General features: G+C 38.4%; 1 protein-coding gene across 2 annotated transcripts in view; it reads left to right on the plus strand.

Annotated features, from left to right (window-relative positions):
- ARMC7 (armadillo repeat containing 7) overlaps positions 1-16,519 on the plus strand; it is a 42,885-nt gene that overhangs the window by 3,364 nt on the left and 23,002 nt on the right. Inside the window, exons 1-3 of one of the 2 annotated variants that reach the window (XM_074260736.1) lie at positions 3,283-3,358; positions 4,853-4,975; positions 13,051-13,194. In XM_074260736.1, the coding sequence (XP_074116837.1) occupies positions 4,900-4,975; positions 13,051-13,194 (220 nt within the window). In that variant the 5' untranslated portion in view covers positions 3,283-3,358; positions 4,853-4,899. Of the gene's footprint in view, positions 1-3,282; positions 3,359-4,852; positions 4,976-13,050; positions 13,195-16,519 lie in introns of those variants that run through there. The other variant, XM_074260738.1, reaches the window with a different exon arrangement.

Consider the following 16,519-nt stretch of genomic DNA (forward strand, 5'->3'; position numbering starts at 1 on the left):
TACTAAATTAATAATTGTGTGTATTACATAACATACACAAAATAGAAATTTTTAAATGAGTAAATAAAATATTTTCAATATGACTTCATTATTAATGAGCTAAATACCTTTTTCATTGTCATGATAAATATTAATATTAATGTTATATTAATTAAACAGGTTTTTAAGTGTTCACTATGTCAGGAAATATGTTCAGTACTGGGGTTACTAAGAAAGGTACAATATGATTGATTGAATATGCTTCATTAAACATAAAAATCTTATGATACAGCAGTTCAAAGGTCTTGATATAAGTACAGTTTATTTGGATATTCTAAATGGCTGAAAAAAAATACTTCACAAGAATATATATGGCTTCAAATTCAAGAAACACATTGTTGACTACACTTACTAAATCATGATCTTCATTTTTCAGTCCTTCCACCAGTGATAAGCAGTGGTTTTTGTTGAATATAAACCAGCAAATTTCTTTCTTAATATCAATCTCACAAACTAATTGCATTTTTCTACTTTTAGCAAATAGATTCAAAATCCACTAAAAGTCTTCATTAGGAAAATTTTTTAATAGTTCAGAATATTTCCAATTTTAAAAAAAAAAATTTAAATGTACAGATACAAGCATAGCCCCTGCATTGTGATATACATGTTACACTCAAGCAGATGCTATCACCACAAGCACCAGTTCATGATGGAGTATGTTGGGGGATTTCTGGGAAGAGGGAGCTGAAGAAAATAAACTTAAGAATTTAATCTCCATCTTGAAACCAGCAGGGGCAAGCCAAAATTGAACCAGGTGTTGAATCAAAGGGTTTGTGCTCTCTTGCTTCTCCTTTTTGAGATGAACAGACTGTCATATTGCCACTACTATTGCTGCAGTTGTTTTGGGTGGACAAAAGTGGGGTTAAGAGACTGCCTGACAGCTAAAATTTAAGACTGGCAAAATGGTAAAATGTTTTCATCCCTACTATTTTGTGGTGGGAATGGGAATAACATCCTATAGTTGCTCAGCCCTTACCTCCTTTCCATGAGGGGTTTAAAGAATTAAAATCAGCAGCAGCCATTTTTGCTCTGCAGCTAGCAGCATATACATCTGCTTCATTCTATCCAAATGAACTGTTCTCCCCTTTGCCCACTCTCCTTTCATTGGTACTTTTTATTCTTCTTCATGTAAAAGAAAACCTGGCCGTCATTAGCCCATGTTGTGTGATTAGTGCTAGGGTGAATAGAGATTTGAGGAAAGATGTAGATCTAGTTAGAGAGAGAGAAAAAACATTTCAATTCACTTGTTAGGTGCAGAGTAGGAGAGAAGAGCAAACTGAATACCTGGGGAACTTACAATTAAGTTTCATCGAGATAATATTCCTAAACCAGCCAGCACAAGTTTATTATAAAGGGCAAGACTGGAGTCAAGCCAATCCATTAGTTTAGATTCAGTGTTGGAACAAAATGAGTCATTTGACAGTGAAACACATGATCTATTTAGCCACAGCATACATCCAAAGAATATTCACCAGCTAGTACAGCGCTGAATTTGGGGAGGTGGGACTTTCTCCAGTCTGTATGGAAGTGTACCTAGTCGGGGAAGGGTGTGGTGAATTATGGTGTTAGACATTTTCCAAGTCTGAAGGGTACCAACTCCATCTGGATGAACCTTCTTATGCCCTTAGATGACCTGGGAGCCACATTGTCTGTCCAGCTAGAGGTCAACAGAAACAAAGGCTTGAGCTTTAAGCCCCCTGGCTGTAATGTTCTCCTACAGCAGGTTAATATTATAGATGTAAATTGACCACCCAGACCTGATTTTAAAGGCCTTGAAGCAGAGGCATGTTCTGGAAAAGAAGGGGAGTTCTTCATTACTAGGTATACCTTACACATGGTATTCTTTTCCAGTGCTTACCTACACATAGAATTCTTCCTATTAAACCTGCAACAATGCCCATGTTTTCTTGTAAAATGATACAGCAGGAGATACTCCTCTTATTTTCCTTATGCCTTTTATATGTATAATACACATTCCACGAAGGGTTAGTGCCCAGCTTCTGAGGGCTCCGCCAAGTAGTCTTTCAGCTTTACAGGACAAGATTTGCATCCTATTAACTCTATTCTGGGGCAGCCTCTTGTATTTGTTACGGGGTGAATATAACTTTTTTTTTTCTATTTCCTTACTTTTTTTTTTTTTTTTTTTTTGAGAGGTAACATACCTAGTTCATTTGCAGAAGGAAGAGATTAAGTACCTCTTAAGATGTGGTCAAGGAAAAGGTGTGTAAAGTGAGGCAAAGAGGTCAAGGACAAGAACTGGGGAAAGCCCATCAGATTTGGAGATTAAGAGCGCATTAGAAACTTTGAAAAGAACAGTTTAAGTAGAAAAAATAGTCAGACATAATGGGGTTGGCAGCCTGGGAGACTGGGAAGATGATCGTGCTCTAAGAGAAACAAGGATGCTCAGAGAGGTAGGTCGGCAATACAATAAGATATCAAATGCATAGCTACGTTACATTCAGGCTATATTAATTCATCCTATATTAGTTTCCCCCCTCCCCCCCAAAAAAAGGCAAAGGGAGAAAGGGAGACTTTGCCCTGGATGGCAGAGCCACCTGCTGAAGGGATGTGGGGGCGGGAGTGCGGAGCGCACAGCCCCAGGTGTAGGTTATGGCCGCTCTGATTAAGTAGGACATACTGGCTGCAGGCCGGGAACAATGGAACAGGACCTGTTAGGCTTCCTAACCTCTGATGGGTTTTGTCCCACCCTCAGTCAGACGTCATTGTTCTAGACTATTCTGCCAGCTCTAGGTCAAGCTTGCCCTCATACAAAATAAAGAACATGTAGTGGAAAGAGGAAGAAGCTAATGGAATCAGGGTTCACGTAGAATAATGTGCTTGGAGTGAGAGCGGAAGGAAACTAGGCCTGAGGAAGGCGAAAGTGAGCGGGGAGACAAAGGAGGCTCCAAGAAAAACGGAGGTCTGTGTGTAGAGGCAAGGGAGTCGAGACTGAATAAATAACAGGTTATGCAGCGCTTTCCAATGATTAATTTCATTTGAGATTAACATTTGGTAATTAACTAATCCCGACAAGAATCCTGGGAGTTAGGCGCTGTTATCCTTCAGTCTGAGCCCCCCCAAGGCGCCGGGCTCTCGGTCTCGCGTCTGGTCCAGCCTAGCAATCCCGTGCTTTTCTCCCTCAGCTATTGCCGCGTTCTCCACCACACGGACGCCCTTCCTCCCCCTGGCATCTGCAAAGGGCGGTGCTTGGTCACACCCCTTCCGCCCGGCTGGGCTTGGCCACACCCCTTCCGCCCGGCTGGGGGCGGAGTCAGCGCCGCCTTCCGCTCGGGAGGGACGGAGATGCGGCGAGGGTGTGGTAGGTGCTGAGGGTTAGGGGCCGTAGATGGCGGGCCCCTGCGTCTGCTTCGCTTGTCCCTAGATCAGTCCCGAAGCGACCAATGCCGGGGACCCTCTGACTCTGAAACCCGTTGCTTCTGCCCATGCTCCTGCTTGAGTGTCCCTGCCCCCTCCCCCGTGGCGAGATTTAAAGAAATCGAGTCACGGTTCTATTGTGTGTTGCTTTGCTCTTTATGAGACTCTGTGGGCCGGGAAAAGAGATTTCCCCAGAACGCTGGCTCCTGGAGCACCCATGTTCAATCAGTCAGTCACCCAGCCTTTATTGTGCTCCTGCTGTATGCCTCCCGCTGGGAATAATACAGAGCGGGGGAAGTCCCTCAAGAGTTTACCAAAAAAAAGTGGGGTGCTGGAGATGGAAAAGATGTACAAAAAAAAGTGGGGTTCTGGAGATGGAAAATAAGTGTATGCAAAATAATTAACAAGGGAGAGGGGAGTCAGTAAAGGGATCCTACAGGAGTTTTGAAGGAAATAAGTACAAGCCAAGTTAATAAGCAGTTAGTAAGCACGCATTGTATGCCAAGCACTGTGCTAAGTACTATGAAGGTAATTCCCGGCGAGACTCGGGGATACAGCGTGCGAATGACTTCGTACAAACGAGTTTTATGCGGAGTGAACTGGAGATGGTTGCAGAAGGCATCAGCACTAGAGGGCCCAGGAAAGGATTTTTGAACAAAGTGGAATTTTAGTGCCAGGAAGTCAGGAGACAGAAATAAAGGGGTGGGGGTGGGGGGATGTACCAGGCATTGGTGGCTCCAATCAATGGAAAATGCATTGAGAAAAAGGAATGTTAAGGGGCCAACGTCTTTGAATTACAAGGTGATGGGGGGAGGGGAGGAGAACAAGGCTGAGTCAGAGGAGAGAAAGGTACCGAGGAGAGACGTACTCCATTAGTTGATGTGTTGAAAATCACTAGATTGGACCTCAGCTCCCCCACTATCTGTGGCCCTCTATAGGAAGCAGAAAAATCCAGAACACTCCTTATTGATCGGCCCTCACCTTATCAACAAAAGAAGGAAGATGCATTTTTTCATCTTTTTTCAGGGGCCATCATAATTGTGCAAAATTGAGTTTCATTTAATTGTTCTTTCTGTTTATATTGTTGTAGTGGTTATTTACATTAACTTCTTGGTACAGTGCTTATATACATGTTTGCATTTAAGACAGAAATCTGTAAGGTAGAATATGTTGAATCATAATATCAGCATTGTTGAAAAATGTTGGTTTTTAGGTCAGGTTTTCTTTTAGAGAGCAAGCTTGTGGTGGCAAACCTTGTTTCCACATATAATCCAGATCATTTTCTTAGTCTTAGTCAATTCTGGTTCATCTGCCATGTCAGTCTGGGTTGTATGTACAAAGGGACCAACGTACTGTGTATGTCACTGCATAAGAGCCTGGAGGAGAAGCTATCATCTTTCCTATTTTCCTTCATGATGTTTTCTGTATGTCTTTATAGATTATCTGCCTATGTAACTCTGCTGCTCATTCACAAACACTTTGGCCATGAATGCAAAGCCGGGAGGACGGCTACAATATCTGCAGGCATTGGTCACTGAGTTCCAGGAAACAACAAAACAAGGTGAGGGGGTTCTCTCAGCGTCAGGTTCTTTGTCTTGAGCTGGTATCCTTTGTTTCCTACTCCCTTCAGAAAAACACAATTTACCTGCCATTTATTGTTTTAATGTTTTTGTTACAAATTAGACCTCTTTGTTGTTCTTTGTTCTCACAGAGGATCAAAATGACATCATTATGTTGAGGTCAAGATACAGTGTGTCTGACTTGATCAGACTAATATAAGTTTGAGAAGCTTTACCACGGGTCGTGTGGAGCGCATGGAACATTTGGAGTGGAGATGTTTCTAAATCAATGTGTCTCATTGAGATGCATACTGGAGCACAATATTAGAGTGCAGGGCCTGTGTGTCAGACTTGTTCAAATCAGACTTGTTTACTTGCTTGTGTAATCCCAGGCAAACCACTTAATCCTGTTCATCTCAGTTTCCTTATCTGTAAAATAAATTGGAAAAGGAAATGGCAAAACCACTTTAATAGCTTGGCCTAGAAAACCCCAAATGGGGTCATGAAAGAGTTGGATGTGACTGAACAAGAAATACAAACTAGACAATACCGAATGACCTAGCAACTCCTTAAAATATAAGCTGAAATAGGAGTATCAAACTGCTTTAGAGTAAGTTTGTTACTAGAAACTCCCTACAGCAATGAAATCCCTATCCCTTATTTTATTTTATTTTATTTTAATAATAGCTTTTTATTTTCAAAATATAGGCAAAGACAGTTTTCAAAATGCATCCTTGTATTCTTTCTCTCTCCCTTCTCCCACCCTCCAGACAGCAAGTAATCCAATATATGTTAAATGTGCAATTCTTCTATACATATTTCCAAAATTATCATGCTGTACAAGAAAAATCAGTACAAAAAGGGAAAAAAACGAGAAAGAAAATAAAAAGCAAACAAGCAACAAAAAAGGTGAAAATACTATGTTGTGATCCACATTTAGTCCCCACAGTCCTTTCTCTGGATGCAGATGACCCCCCTATCACAAGACCATTGGAACTGGCCTGAATCACCTCATTGTTGAAAAAAACCACGTCCATCAGAATTGATCATCACATATCTTGTTGCTATATACAATGTTCTCTTGATTCTACTCATTTTACTTAGCATCAGTTCATGCAAGTCTCTTCAGATTTTTCTGAAATCATTCTGCTGATGGTTTCTTATAGAACAATAATATTCCATTACATTCATAAATCATAACTTATTCAGCCATTTTCCACTTGATGGGCATCCACTCAGTTTCCAGTTTCTTGCCATTACAGAAAGAGCTGCCACAAACATTTTTGCACATACGAGTCCCTTTCCCTCCATTAAGATCTCTTTGGGATATAAACCCAGTAGAAACACTGCTGGATCAAAGGGTTTGCACAGATTGATAGCCCTTTGATCATAGTTTCAAATTACTCTCCAGAATGGTTGCCTCTCCCTTATTTTGAAATAAGGAAGTATATGTATATATAAAACATCAACAGTGTTATGTTTATTACACAATTTTAATCCATCAGAAAGACAAATCTCCACTAATGGGGACATCACCTTTTTAATATTTTGCTAGGTGTTTTTTTTCTTCTCAACCAAAATTATGTCTTTAAGTTAAAAAAACAGAAATAGAAAGCAATAGCAACATACTCTTCTGACAAATTAGTTTCTCTCATTATGTGTTTTATTTTTTCCATCATTACCTATTGCCTCATTTCATTTTTTCCATTGTTAAAAGATTCTGGAAATTATCTTCTTGGATAAGTAAGCATATCACTTAAAATTAGTCAGCTAGACTGCTCTGAAGTAAAAGGGGAAAAAAACCTGAGGGAATCACAGAACCTGAGGGTAAAAGAGACCTCAGCAATTCTTTAATCTAACCCCAACACCAAAGAAATCCTCACTCTTATCATATTTAACAAATGCTCACCCAGGCTCCATTTGAAGACCTTCAGGCAGGGAGAATCTGGTATCTCTCAAGTTGTGGCTCTCTTCAACAATGAGATGATTCAAACCAGTTCCATTTGTTCAGTGATGAAGAGAGCCATCTACAACCAGAGAGAGAACCGTGGGAGCTGAGTGTAGATCACAACATAGCATTCTCACTCTTTCTGTTGTTGTTTGCTTGTATTTTGTTTTTTTCCCCAGTTTTTTTCCCTTCTTGATCTGATTTTTCTTGTGCAGCAAAATAACTATATAAATATGTATACATATTGGATTTAACATATATTTTAACATATTTAACATGTATTGGACTACCTGCCATCTAGGCTAGGGGAGGGGATGGGGAGAAGAAGGGGATAATTTGGAACAGAAGGCTTTGCAAGGGTCAGTGTTATAAAATTATCCATGCATATGATTTGTAAATAAAAAGCTTTAATAAAAAAATTGTAATTAAAAAAAATATATATTGGGGGCAGCTAAGTGGCTCAGTGGATAGAGCACCAGCCTTGAATTCAGGAGGACCCCAGTTCAAATCTGGTCTCAGATCAGGTCTTCCTAGCTGTGTGACCCTGGGCAAGTCACTTAACCCCAGCCTGGGGGGGGGGGGAATATATATATATATATATATATATATATATATATATATATATATATATATATATATATATATCTCCCAAGGGAGGCCATATCACTTGGGGGTGACTCTTATTGTTTTTTTTTTTAATTGGTCCCCTTGCAATTTCCACTTTTTTTCTCTCTTAAATTGAATTTGTAGCCTTTCATGTACTTGAATCATGCCTGGCCTTCCATTCTCCCAACCACCATTTCTTTTCTGCTTCTCTCCCAAATCTTCTTCACTTTAAATATGTCAGGTTCCATATGTCATGGACTCAGTTCCTTTCATCATCCTGCTGCCCTTCTCTGGTCACTTTTCAGTTTATTGATGTCCCTCTTAAAACAGAGTACCCAGAAATTAATGCTCTGGAACATTTCTGGATTACTCCAGATAAGTCTGACAAAGACAGACTAGAATTACACCATCACCTTCCTGATTATGGGAACTTTGCCCTAATTAAAGCAGCCTAAGATCACATTAAGATTTTTTTGGTTGCTGACTCAAACCACATGTATACTAATAACCCCCTAGATCTTTTCCAAACTGCTGTCTAACAGTGCCTCCCTGTATTGAAGTTCATTTTTTTTTATATCCAAATTATCTTACATTTATCTTTATTAAATTCCATCTTATTAATAAGTTTATTAAAGAGCCCAATGCTCTAGCTTGTCAAGATTTCTTTCTGGATCCTGACTCTTATCCATTCTACCTTAGTGTTACTGACAAATTTTTGAGGCTATCGTCTAAGATTTTTTCCAAATAATTTGACAAGCACAGACTCCTGTGGTATTCCACTGGATATCCTGCCATGTTTTCATTGAAACATTAGCCCTAGTCTTTGAATTTGGCTATCTAACTAGTTCTGAAATCATTTATATTATCTAATTCATATCTTTCCATCTTTTCCACAAAAATAGTATGAGATATTTTATCAAAATCTTTGCTAAATACAGCATCTGCTCCTACATTCCCCCTCATTTCTCAGTTTAATAATCCTGACAAAAAGGAGATGCATGAACTGTTCTTAACAAAGCCAATGCTATTATCTCATTAGAATCTCATGATGGACCCATGCAGTAATACTTCAGGTGTCACTACCCCATTTTACTAATAAGAAGATGACTTCAGAGAGGCTAATTGACTAACCCTTAGTCACAAAGCCAGTACAATATCAATCAGAAGTGAGATCTGAACCCAGCCTTTTTGTTATTTCAGGTGTTGTCCACTACCCACTATACTATCTTTTAAAATAAGATATTTAACTACTTAAGACCAAATATGCCTGAATGTTTCTTAAATTCATAAGACAAAGATTTACGGTCTAGAGGCCCAGGAACTCTGGGTTAGGAACTCAAATTAGCTGCAATGATCAGAATAAATAACTTGGACATCAGACTTGGGAGCAGGTCATATGGCCACTCCAGTGAAATTAGAAAAATCTTTAGATGACAGCCCCTAGTAAAGTGTTTGACATGCCATGGTTACTTAACAAAGGCTTGTTGGGGCAGCTAGGTAGCACAGTGGATAGAGCACTAGCCCTGAAGTCAGGAGGACCTGAGTTTAAATCTGATCTCAAACACATAACACTTCCTGGCTGTGTGACCCTGGGCAAGTCACTTAACCCCAATTGCCTCAGCAAAACAAAACAAAGGCTTGTTGAATGAAGCTGAGCTGAATTAAATTTTAGGACCTGCCCTGCCTGAGAAGCTTTGTGAACCACAGTTTGCTAATGCCATTCAGAATTCCACATTCATTTATTTCATAAAAAGCCTGCTAACCCTTTTTTAAAAAAACCAAAACCCAAAAACTGAAGCCAATGCTGGCTTTTTATAATCACTAGTTCACTTCTAGATGTTCATCAACCATCTCCTTTAATGAACTGAGCTAGGTTTTTCTCAACAATTGAAATTGAGCTCACTAGTCTATATTTTGAATGCTTTGTCTTCCTTTTCTTGAAAATGGAGATGACATTTTCCCTTTTTACCAAATCCATGGACTCTCTCAGTTTTCAAGATCTTTCAGATAACATGAGTAACTCTGTGATCATATCTGCAACTATTTTCAGGACATGAGGATGTAGGTAGTTCATCTGGGTCAGGTGAATTTTCTTTAAGGCATTTTTTTGCTATTTCCTTAATTATCTTGGGGATCGACTTCATGTTAATTAATTTTGTTTTGACATTTCCACCAGAAAGGGAGTATTGTTATCAACATGCCATCTACCCCAAGTAGCAGCTTTATGCCTTTTTGGATCCTTTTCCCCTAGGAGAGCTAAAATGCACCTTTTTTTGTTGTGTTTAATCGCCATAGGTAGCTTCAGTTCATTTTGAGCTTTAGCATATTCTTGTCATTATTATTGGTTTTTCTACAGAACCATGCTATTTTCTTATATTAATTCTCTGTTATTTGTCATTGTTTCCATCTTCTATAAATTTATCCTTTAAATTTAAGTTGGTTGGTGATTTCCCTTCTGTAATCATGTCAGTCTCTTCAGACAAATCCTATTTTTCCTTCTCATTACAATTGTTTCTCTTTTGGGGTTTCAGAATTTCATTCTTTTTTTTTTCTTTTCTTCTTCTTCTTCTTTTTTTTTATTTAATAGTTTTTATTTACCAGATACATTCATGGGTAATTTTACAACATTGACAATTGCCAAATCTTTTGTTCTAATTTTTCCTCTCCTTCCCCCCACTCCCCAGATGGCAGGTTGACCCATACTTGTTAAATATGTTAAAGTATAAATTAAATACAATATATGTATACATGTCCAAACAGTTGTTTTGCTGTACAAAAAGCATCGGATTTTGAAATAATGTACAATTAGCCTGTGACGGAAATCAAAAATGCAGGCGGACAAAAATAGAGGAATTGGGAATTCTATGTAGTAGTTCATAGTCATCTCCCAGAGTTCTTTCACTGGGTTTAGCTGGTTCAGTTCATTTCTGCTCTATTGGAATTGATTTGGTTCATCTCATTGTTGGAGAGGGCCTCATCCATCAGAATTGATTATCATATAGTATTGTTGTTGAAGTATATGATGATCTCCTAGTTCTGCTCATTTCACTGAGCATTGGTTCATGTAAGTCTCTCCAGGCCTTTCTGAAATCATTCTGTTGGTCATTTCTTATAGAACAATAATATTCCATAATATTCATATACCATAATTTATTCAGCCATTCTCCAATTGATGAGCATCCACTTAGTTTCCAGTTTCTGGCCACTACAAAGAGGACTGCCACAAACCAGAATTTCATTCTTAATTATCTCCCTTCTCCTTTCCAAATTCCTTCCTTTGGAACATTTTGAACCAGGAGATCCCATTTCTCTCTTCTTGGGACTTTTTGAAATCTTCTTTCTGATAATCTAGGATAGACAATGCTAGGTTTCTTCTCCATTACAAACTTAAGAAAGGAGTGGTTACTTCTCTCCCGGATTCCCATCATTTCTATCCCAACAACCTGGTTCTCTCCATTAGTGAGATTTAGATCCAGAAAAGAATTTCTCTTAATTGGTTCCTCCATTTTTTGAAAGACAGAATTCACAAAAACAAGTTAAGAAATTAATAGCATCTCTGCCTTTGGCAGAGAGAAAAGTTCCTTTTAAGGTCCTTTTAGCAGGGGTCATTTATATCTACATGAATGACTAGAAGTGCATAGTTGTCATCTATTTTGACAAATCTTGGCAGGATCCCTTTTGTGTTCATGCTTCAGGAAAACAACATACCTTTCTGTTGTTTTTAGGCTAACAAATATCCAGCCCCAGTTCCTGTGAGCAGGGAATTACTAGTTACTATGACTCTTTTAACTTTTTTCACTGTCTCTCATAATATCATCTGCCTAGAGCTGTGCTTCTTTGGAGGACAAGCAACTTTGTTTTCCTCAAAGCATCCACTTATCCTTTCAGAAAAAGCATCAAATCTTTTTAAGTCCTAATGGTAGAGCTCTTCTTTTCCTATTTAATGCTCTTTCATCTTCCATTATCCTTAGTAAGATGTCCAATATGTCAATAATGAATGTCATATCCCTTCTTTTACCATTGGAATCTTCGGTTTCCCTTGGAAACCCTTTATTTAGAAGCAATTTTCTAATTCCATCACCCTTTCCTATAGGTGGTAGATCAACCTTTGATTGATATTCAGAAAACCGTACCATAACTGTGGCAGAACTACAGACATTGCACATTTGAGTAGTTACATCATTGTACAGGTCATCTCACCATATTGATTGAGATTTTCATTCTCATTCTCATTCTTTTCTTTTTTTTTTTTTCCTGAGACAATTAGGGGTAAGTGATTTGCCCAGGGTCACACAGCTAGGAACCCGTAAGTATCTTAGACTAGATTTGAATTCTGGTCCTCCTGAATTCAGGGCTGGTGCTCTACCCACTGCACTACTTAGCTGCGCCTTTCAGACTCATTCTTTTGAATGTTTGAGTGTTTAAACCTCAACCTTAGACTTAAACCTCAACCTTAGACCTTGGCTAGAACTTTTTATAGCTAATTATTACCCCCCCTTTTTTAAGAGCTTTTTATTTTCAAAATATATGCAAAAATAGTTTTCAACATTCAATCTGGCAAAACTTTGTGTTCCAAATTTTTTCTCCCTCCCTTTCCCCCATCCCTTCCCTTAGACAGCAAGTAATCCAAAGTTAAACATGTATAATTCTTCTATACATAATTCCATAATTATTGTGCTGTACAAGAAAAGTCAGATCAAAAAAGGAAAAAATGAGGAAGAAAATCAAAAACAAGCAAACAACAACAAAAAAGATAGAAATATTATTTTGTAATCCACATCCACTGCATAGTCCATTCTCTTGATACAGATGGCATCACAAGATCATTGGAACTTGAATCACCTCATTGTTGAAAAGAGGCAAGTCCATCAGAATTGATCATCACATAATCTTCTTGTTGCTGTGAACAATGTTCTCTTGGTTCTACTCACTTCACTTAAGCATCAATTCATGCAAGTCTCTCCAGGCCTTTCTGAAATCATCCTACTAATGGTTTCTTATAGAACAATAATATTTTATAACATTCATATACTATAACTTATTAAGCCATTTTCCAACTGATGGGCATCTATTCGGTTGCTAGTTCCTTGCCACTACAAAGAAGGTTGCCACAAACATTTTTGCATACATGGGTCCCTTTTCCTTCTTTAGGAATATAGGCCTAATAGAAACTCTGCTGGATCAATGCACAGTTTGATAGCACTTTTAGTGTAGTTCCATATTGCTCTCCAGAATGATTAGATCACTTCACAACTCCACCAACAATGAATTGACTTTCCAGTTTTCCCACATCCCCTCCCAATATTCACCATTATCTTTTCCTGTCATCTTAGAGGTGGGTAGTGGTATCTCAAAGTTGTCTTAATTTGCATTTCTCTGATTAGTAGTTAATTATCACCTCTTAATAACAGTGACATTTCCTTTCAGGAGACAAAGTCCCTGCCCTTTCCCTTCTTCTTCTTCTGTCTCAAGTCATAGTGCCTCTTATCCACTCTGGATTCTGATGTTTCTTTTCCATTACAGAAGCCAAGGAACAGGTCCTGGCCAATCTTGCAAACTTTGCCTTTGACCCCAACAACTACCAGTATCTCCGGGACCTGCAAGTATTGGACTTATTCCTTGATGTACTGAGCGAGGACAGCGATACTTTAGTGGAATTTGCCTTAGGTAAATGGTCTGTGGGATTGGGTAGTGGAAGAATTAATTTTGCCTTGTAATTTTGTACTCTCCCCCCCTACTTTGGAAGATCTTTAAGATCTTTTCTGCCCAGGCTATTAAGCCGGAATAATTTGCTAGTGACAATAATGCATCATCTGCTGGAAATACATCATCTCCTTAAGACAGCCATGCATTAATTCTCTCTGCAACCTATTGTGGAGATGATAATTGCCCAGTCTGCAAGAAAATTCACTGAGGCAGAGCTGAGCCAAAGACACTCTATTAAAGGGTCTATAGTCCCCTCTAATGAAGTAGGCTCCAAACCTTTCTCACTTGGTAAACAAGTGATGAACATTACATTAAAGTTTGAGCCTATTATAAGGGCCTGCTATAAGAGCCTATCTTATCTAATTATCCCTATAGGATTTATGTAAAATCTCAAACTGGTTAATACTGTTTGGAATAGAGTAGGGGTCCAAATTAATCTTACACTAATAGGATGGGATCTATTGACTTCATTTTTCTCACCTGTGGGATGTGTACATAATACCTGCTCATCTTGTCTTAAAAAGATAGAGTAAGAATAAAATGTTTGAATAATGGATAGTGTGCCATAATTTAAAAAAAGAGGTGGCCTAAAAATCAAAAGACCTGGGTTCAAATACTGTCTTTGACACATATAGCTGTGTAAATATAGTCAAGTAACTTAATATATCAGTATTTCAGACATGCTAAATTGTAGTTGGGTTGCCAGCCTGCAATTGTGGAGGGATTTTCCACATGAGGAAATTTCTCCAAATAATGAAATTATAGCATGTTTATTTTATTAAACTATTTTTCTTCCCTTTTTTTCTTTCTTCTTTTAAGAGATGCCTATCCAGGGAGAGGAGGGGCGGGGAGAGAAATAGAACAAAAACAGTCAATAAAATTTTAAAAAGAAAGAAAGAATAAGAAGTCACAGGTCTAGACCAAAAAAATTATCAAAAAGCATAAAAGTACTACACAAATGCTCAGTGTTAATGAATAATATGTGTTCATATAGCACTTCAATATTTCCAAAGCCCTTTGGAGCAATGTCCACTGATATTGGAAAAAAGGGTTGTGGTAAAGTTGTAAAGGGCTTTAAAAGTGAGACAGAAATATTTATATTAGAGGCAATGGGACCTGTGTCCCCCAAGCCTGGCTTGTAGTTTACTAAATAGGGGAGTGACATATTCAGATCTTTGCATAAGGAAAATTGCTTTGGCAGCAATGTGAAGGATTGAAGTGGGAAGAGAACTGAGACAAATCAATTGGGAAGTGTTGCCCCATTCTAGGTGAAAGATGATGGAGGCCAGAACTAATAGCAATAGAAATAATACTAATAGCAGTAATAATAATAATAATTGATGTGGAGTGAAAGAGACCTAAAATCTTATGCCTCCTTAAGGCATAAAAATCACTTGTGAATTTTTTTTTTTTTTTTGGTGAGGCAATTGAGGTTAAGTGACTTGCCCAGTATTACTTGTAGTTAGTGCCAAATGTTTGAGGCTAAATTTGAACTCAGATCCTGTACTCTCCACTGCACCACCAGCTGCTCCTGCCCCCCCCAATAAATTCTTTTTTTTTCCCCCTGAGGCAATTGGAGTAGCCTAGGGTCACACAGCTAGGAAGTGTTAAGTGTCTAAAGCCATATTTGAATTCAGATCCCTCTGACATCAGGGCTGATGCTCTATCCACTGTGCCACCCCCATAAATTCTTAAAGGCCATGCCAGCCCACCATAAACTCACAAAGGAGAAGCTCATCACCGAGCAGCTGGAGAATAATGGATTTCATCCACAGAAAATCTCAAATACCATCTGTTAACTCACACAGCTGCTATCATGTTTTTGGGAGACACAGATCTTTAGAGCAGTGAAGCAGGTAGCATAAAGGAGCTAGGATCTACCCATCCATCTATTGATCACTCTCTGCTACCTTGTGTCATACTAGCAAACTTGAATCAAATAATGATTTTTTAAATTTTTTTTTCAATCAGCAAAGATTTTTCCTTTCTTCTGCCCACTTCTCCTTCCATGCAAAAGGAGGGGGGGAAAAAAGCCTCCTACCAAGATGTATTACCAAGCAAAATTTCTACATATTCAAAAGGAAACTAAATAATTGATCTTCCTAGTGTACTCCTTTTCCTTTTCTCCTCCCTCTCCATCATTTATTTATTTATTTTTGCCCATCACGGTTAAATGACTTGTCCAGGGACACACAACTAGTATGTATATGCTGCAGAATATGAACCAAGGTCTTCCTAATTCAAGTCCAACCATCTCTTTACTCTGTCACCCTTCCTTTCAGTAAAGAGAATAATAAAGGGGAATAAGCATTTACTAAGCACCACTGTATGCCAGGCACTATGCTAAACTCTTTAGAAATCTTACTATATTTGGTCCTCAAAACAGTCCCATGAAATAGGTGCAATTATTATTCTCATTTTCTAGTTGAAGACACTGAGGCAGACAGAGTTAAATGATTTGCCAAGGACTGTATAGCTAATAAATATCTTGGGTTGGATTTGATCTCAGAGATTTCTGAGTCCAGACCTGGTACTCTAACCACTGTATCACTTTGCTGCCTCTCTAGGGATTCCTATGGCCATTAGGCACCTTAATCTGAACCACTTGAAGTAATAGCTTATTCTGTATTCTATCACTTAATGTTTTTATAACACTCTTTGGCTTACGCTGTTTTTATACTTTTAAAAAAGAATTTAAATGTACACTCCAGCTAGGTAGTGCAGTGGATAGAGTCCTGGGTCTGGAGTCAGGAAGTCCTGAGTTCAAATCTGGCCTCAAACATTTACTAGCTGTGTGGCCCAGGGCCTGTTTATCTCAGGTTCCTCATGTGTAAAATGAGCTGGAAAAGGAAATGGAAAACCATTCCAGTGTCTTTACTAAGAAAACCCCAACTGGGATCACAAAGAGTCAGACATGACTAAAAATGACTGAACAACAAGAAAACATACCCTTCACCATTGGATATTAAAATTCTTCCATAGCACATGGTAGATAATGTTTGAGAGTTGCTGTGGCTGAAAAATTCACTAAGTTGGTCCCAATGCAGTGGGATATAAAGTACCTTTAAATGTTCCAGTTTTGTGTAGTTGATTCATTTGTGCATAAATAAAAATTACAGAAGGGCACCTTATCATCTAAGAAATGACTTGGGATATAGAAAAGTCTTAATCCATGATTGATGGACTACCTTGTGTTTCTAGATAATGATGGAGTACTCACCTGATATAATTGTTGTGAGGTAAGATCAGATGAAATGATGTATTGTCAAGCATTTTGCAGACCTTA

This window comes from Sminthopsis crassicaudata, chromosome 4 (assembly GCF_048593235.1).
Source record: "Sminthopsis crassicaudata isolate SCR6 chromosome 4, ASM4859323v1, whole genome shotgun sequence".
NCBI classification, from domain to species: Eukaryota; Metazoa; Chordata; class Mammalia; order Dasyuromorphia; family Dasyuridae; genus Sminthopsis; species Sminthopsis crassicaudata.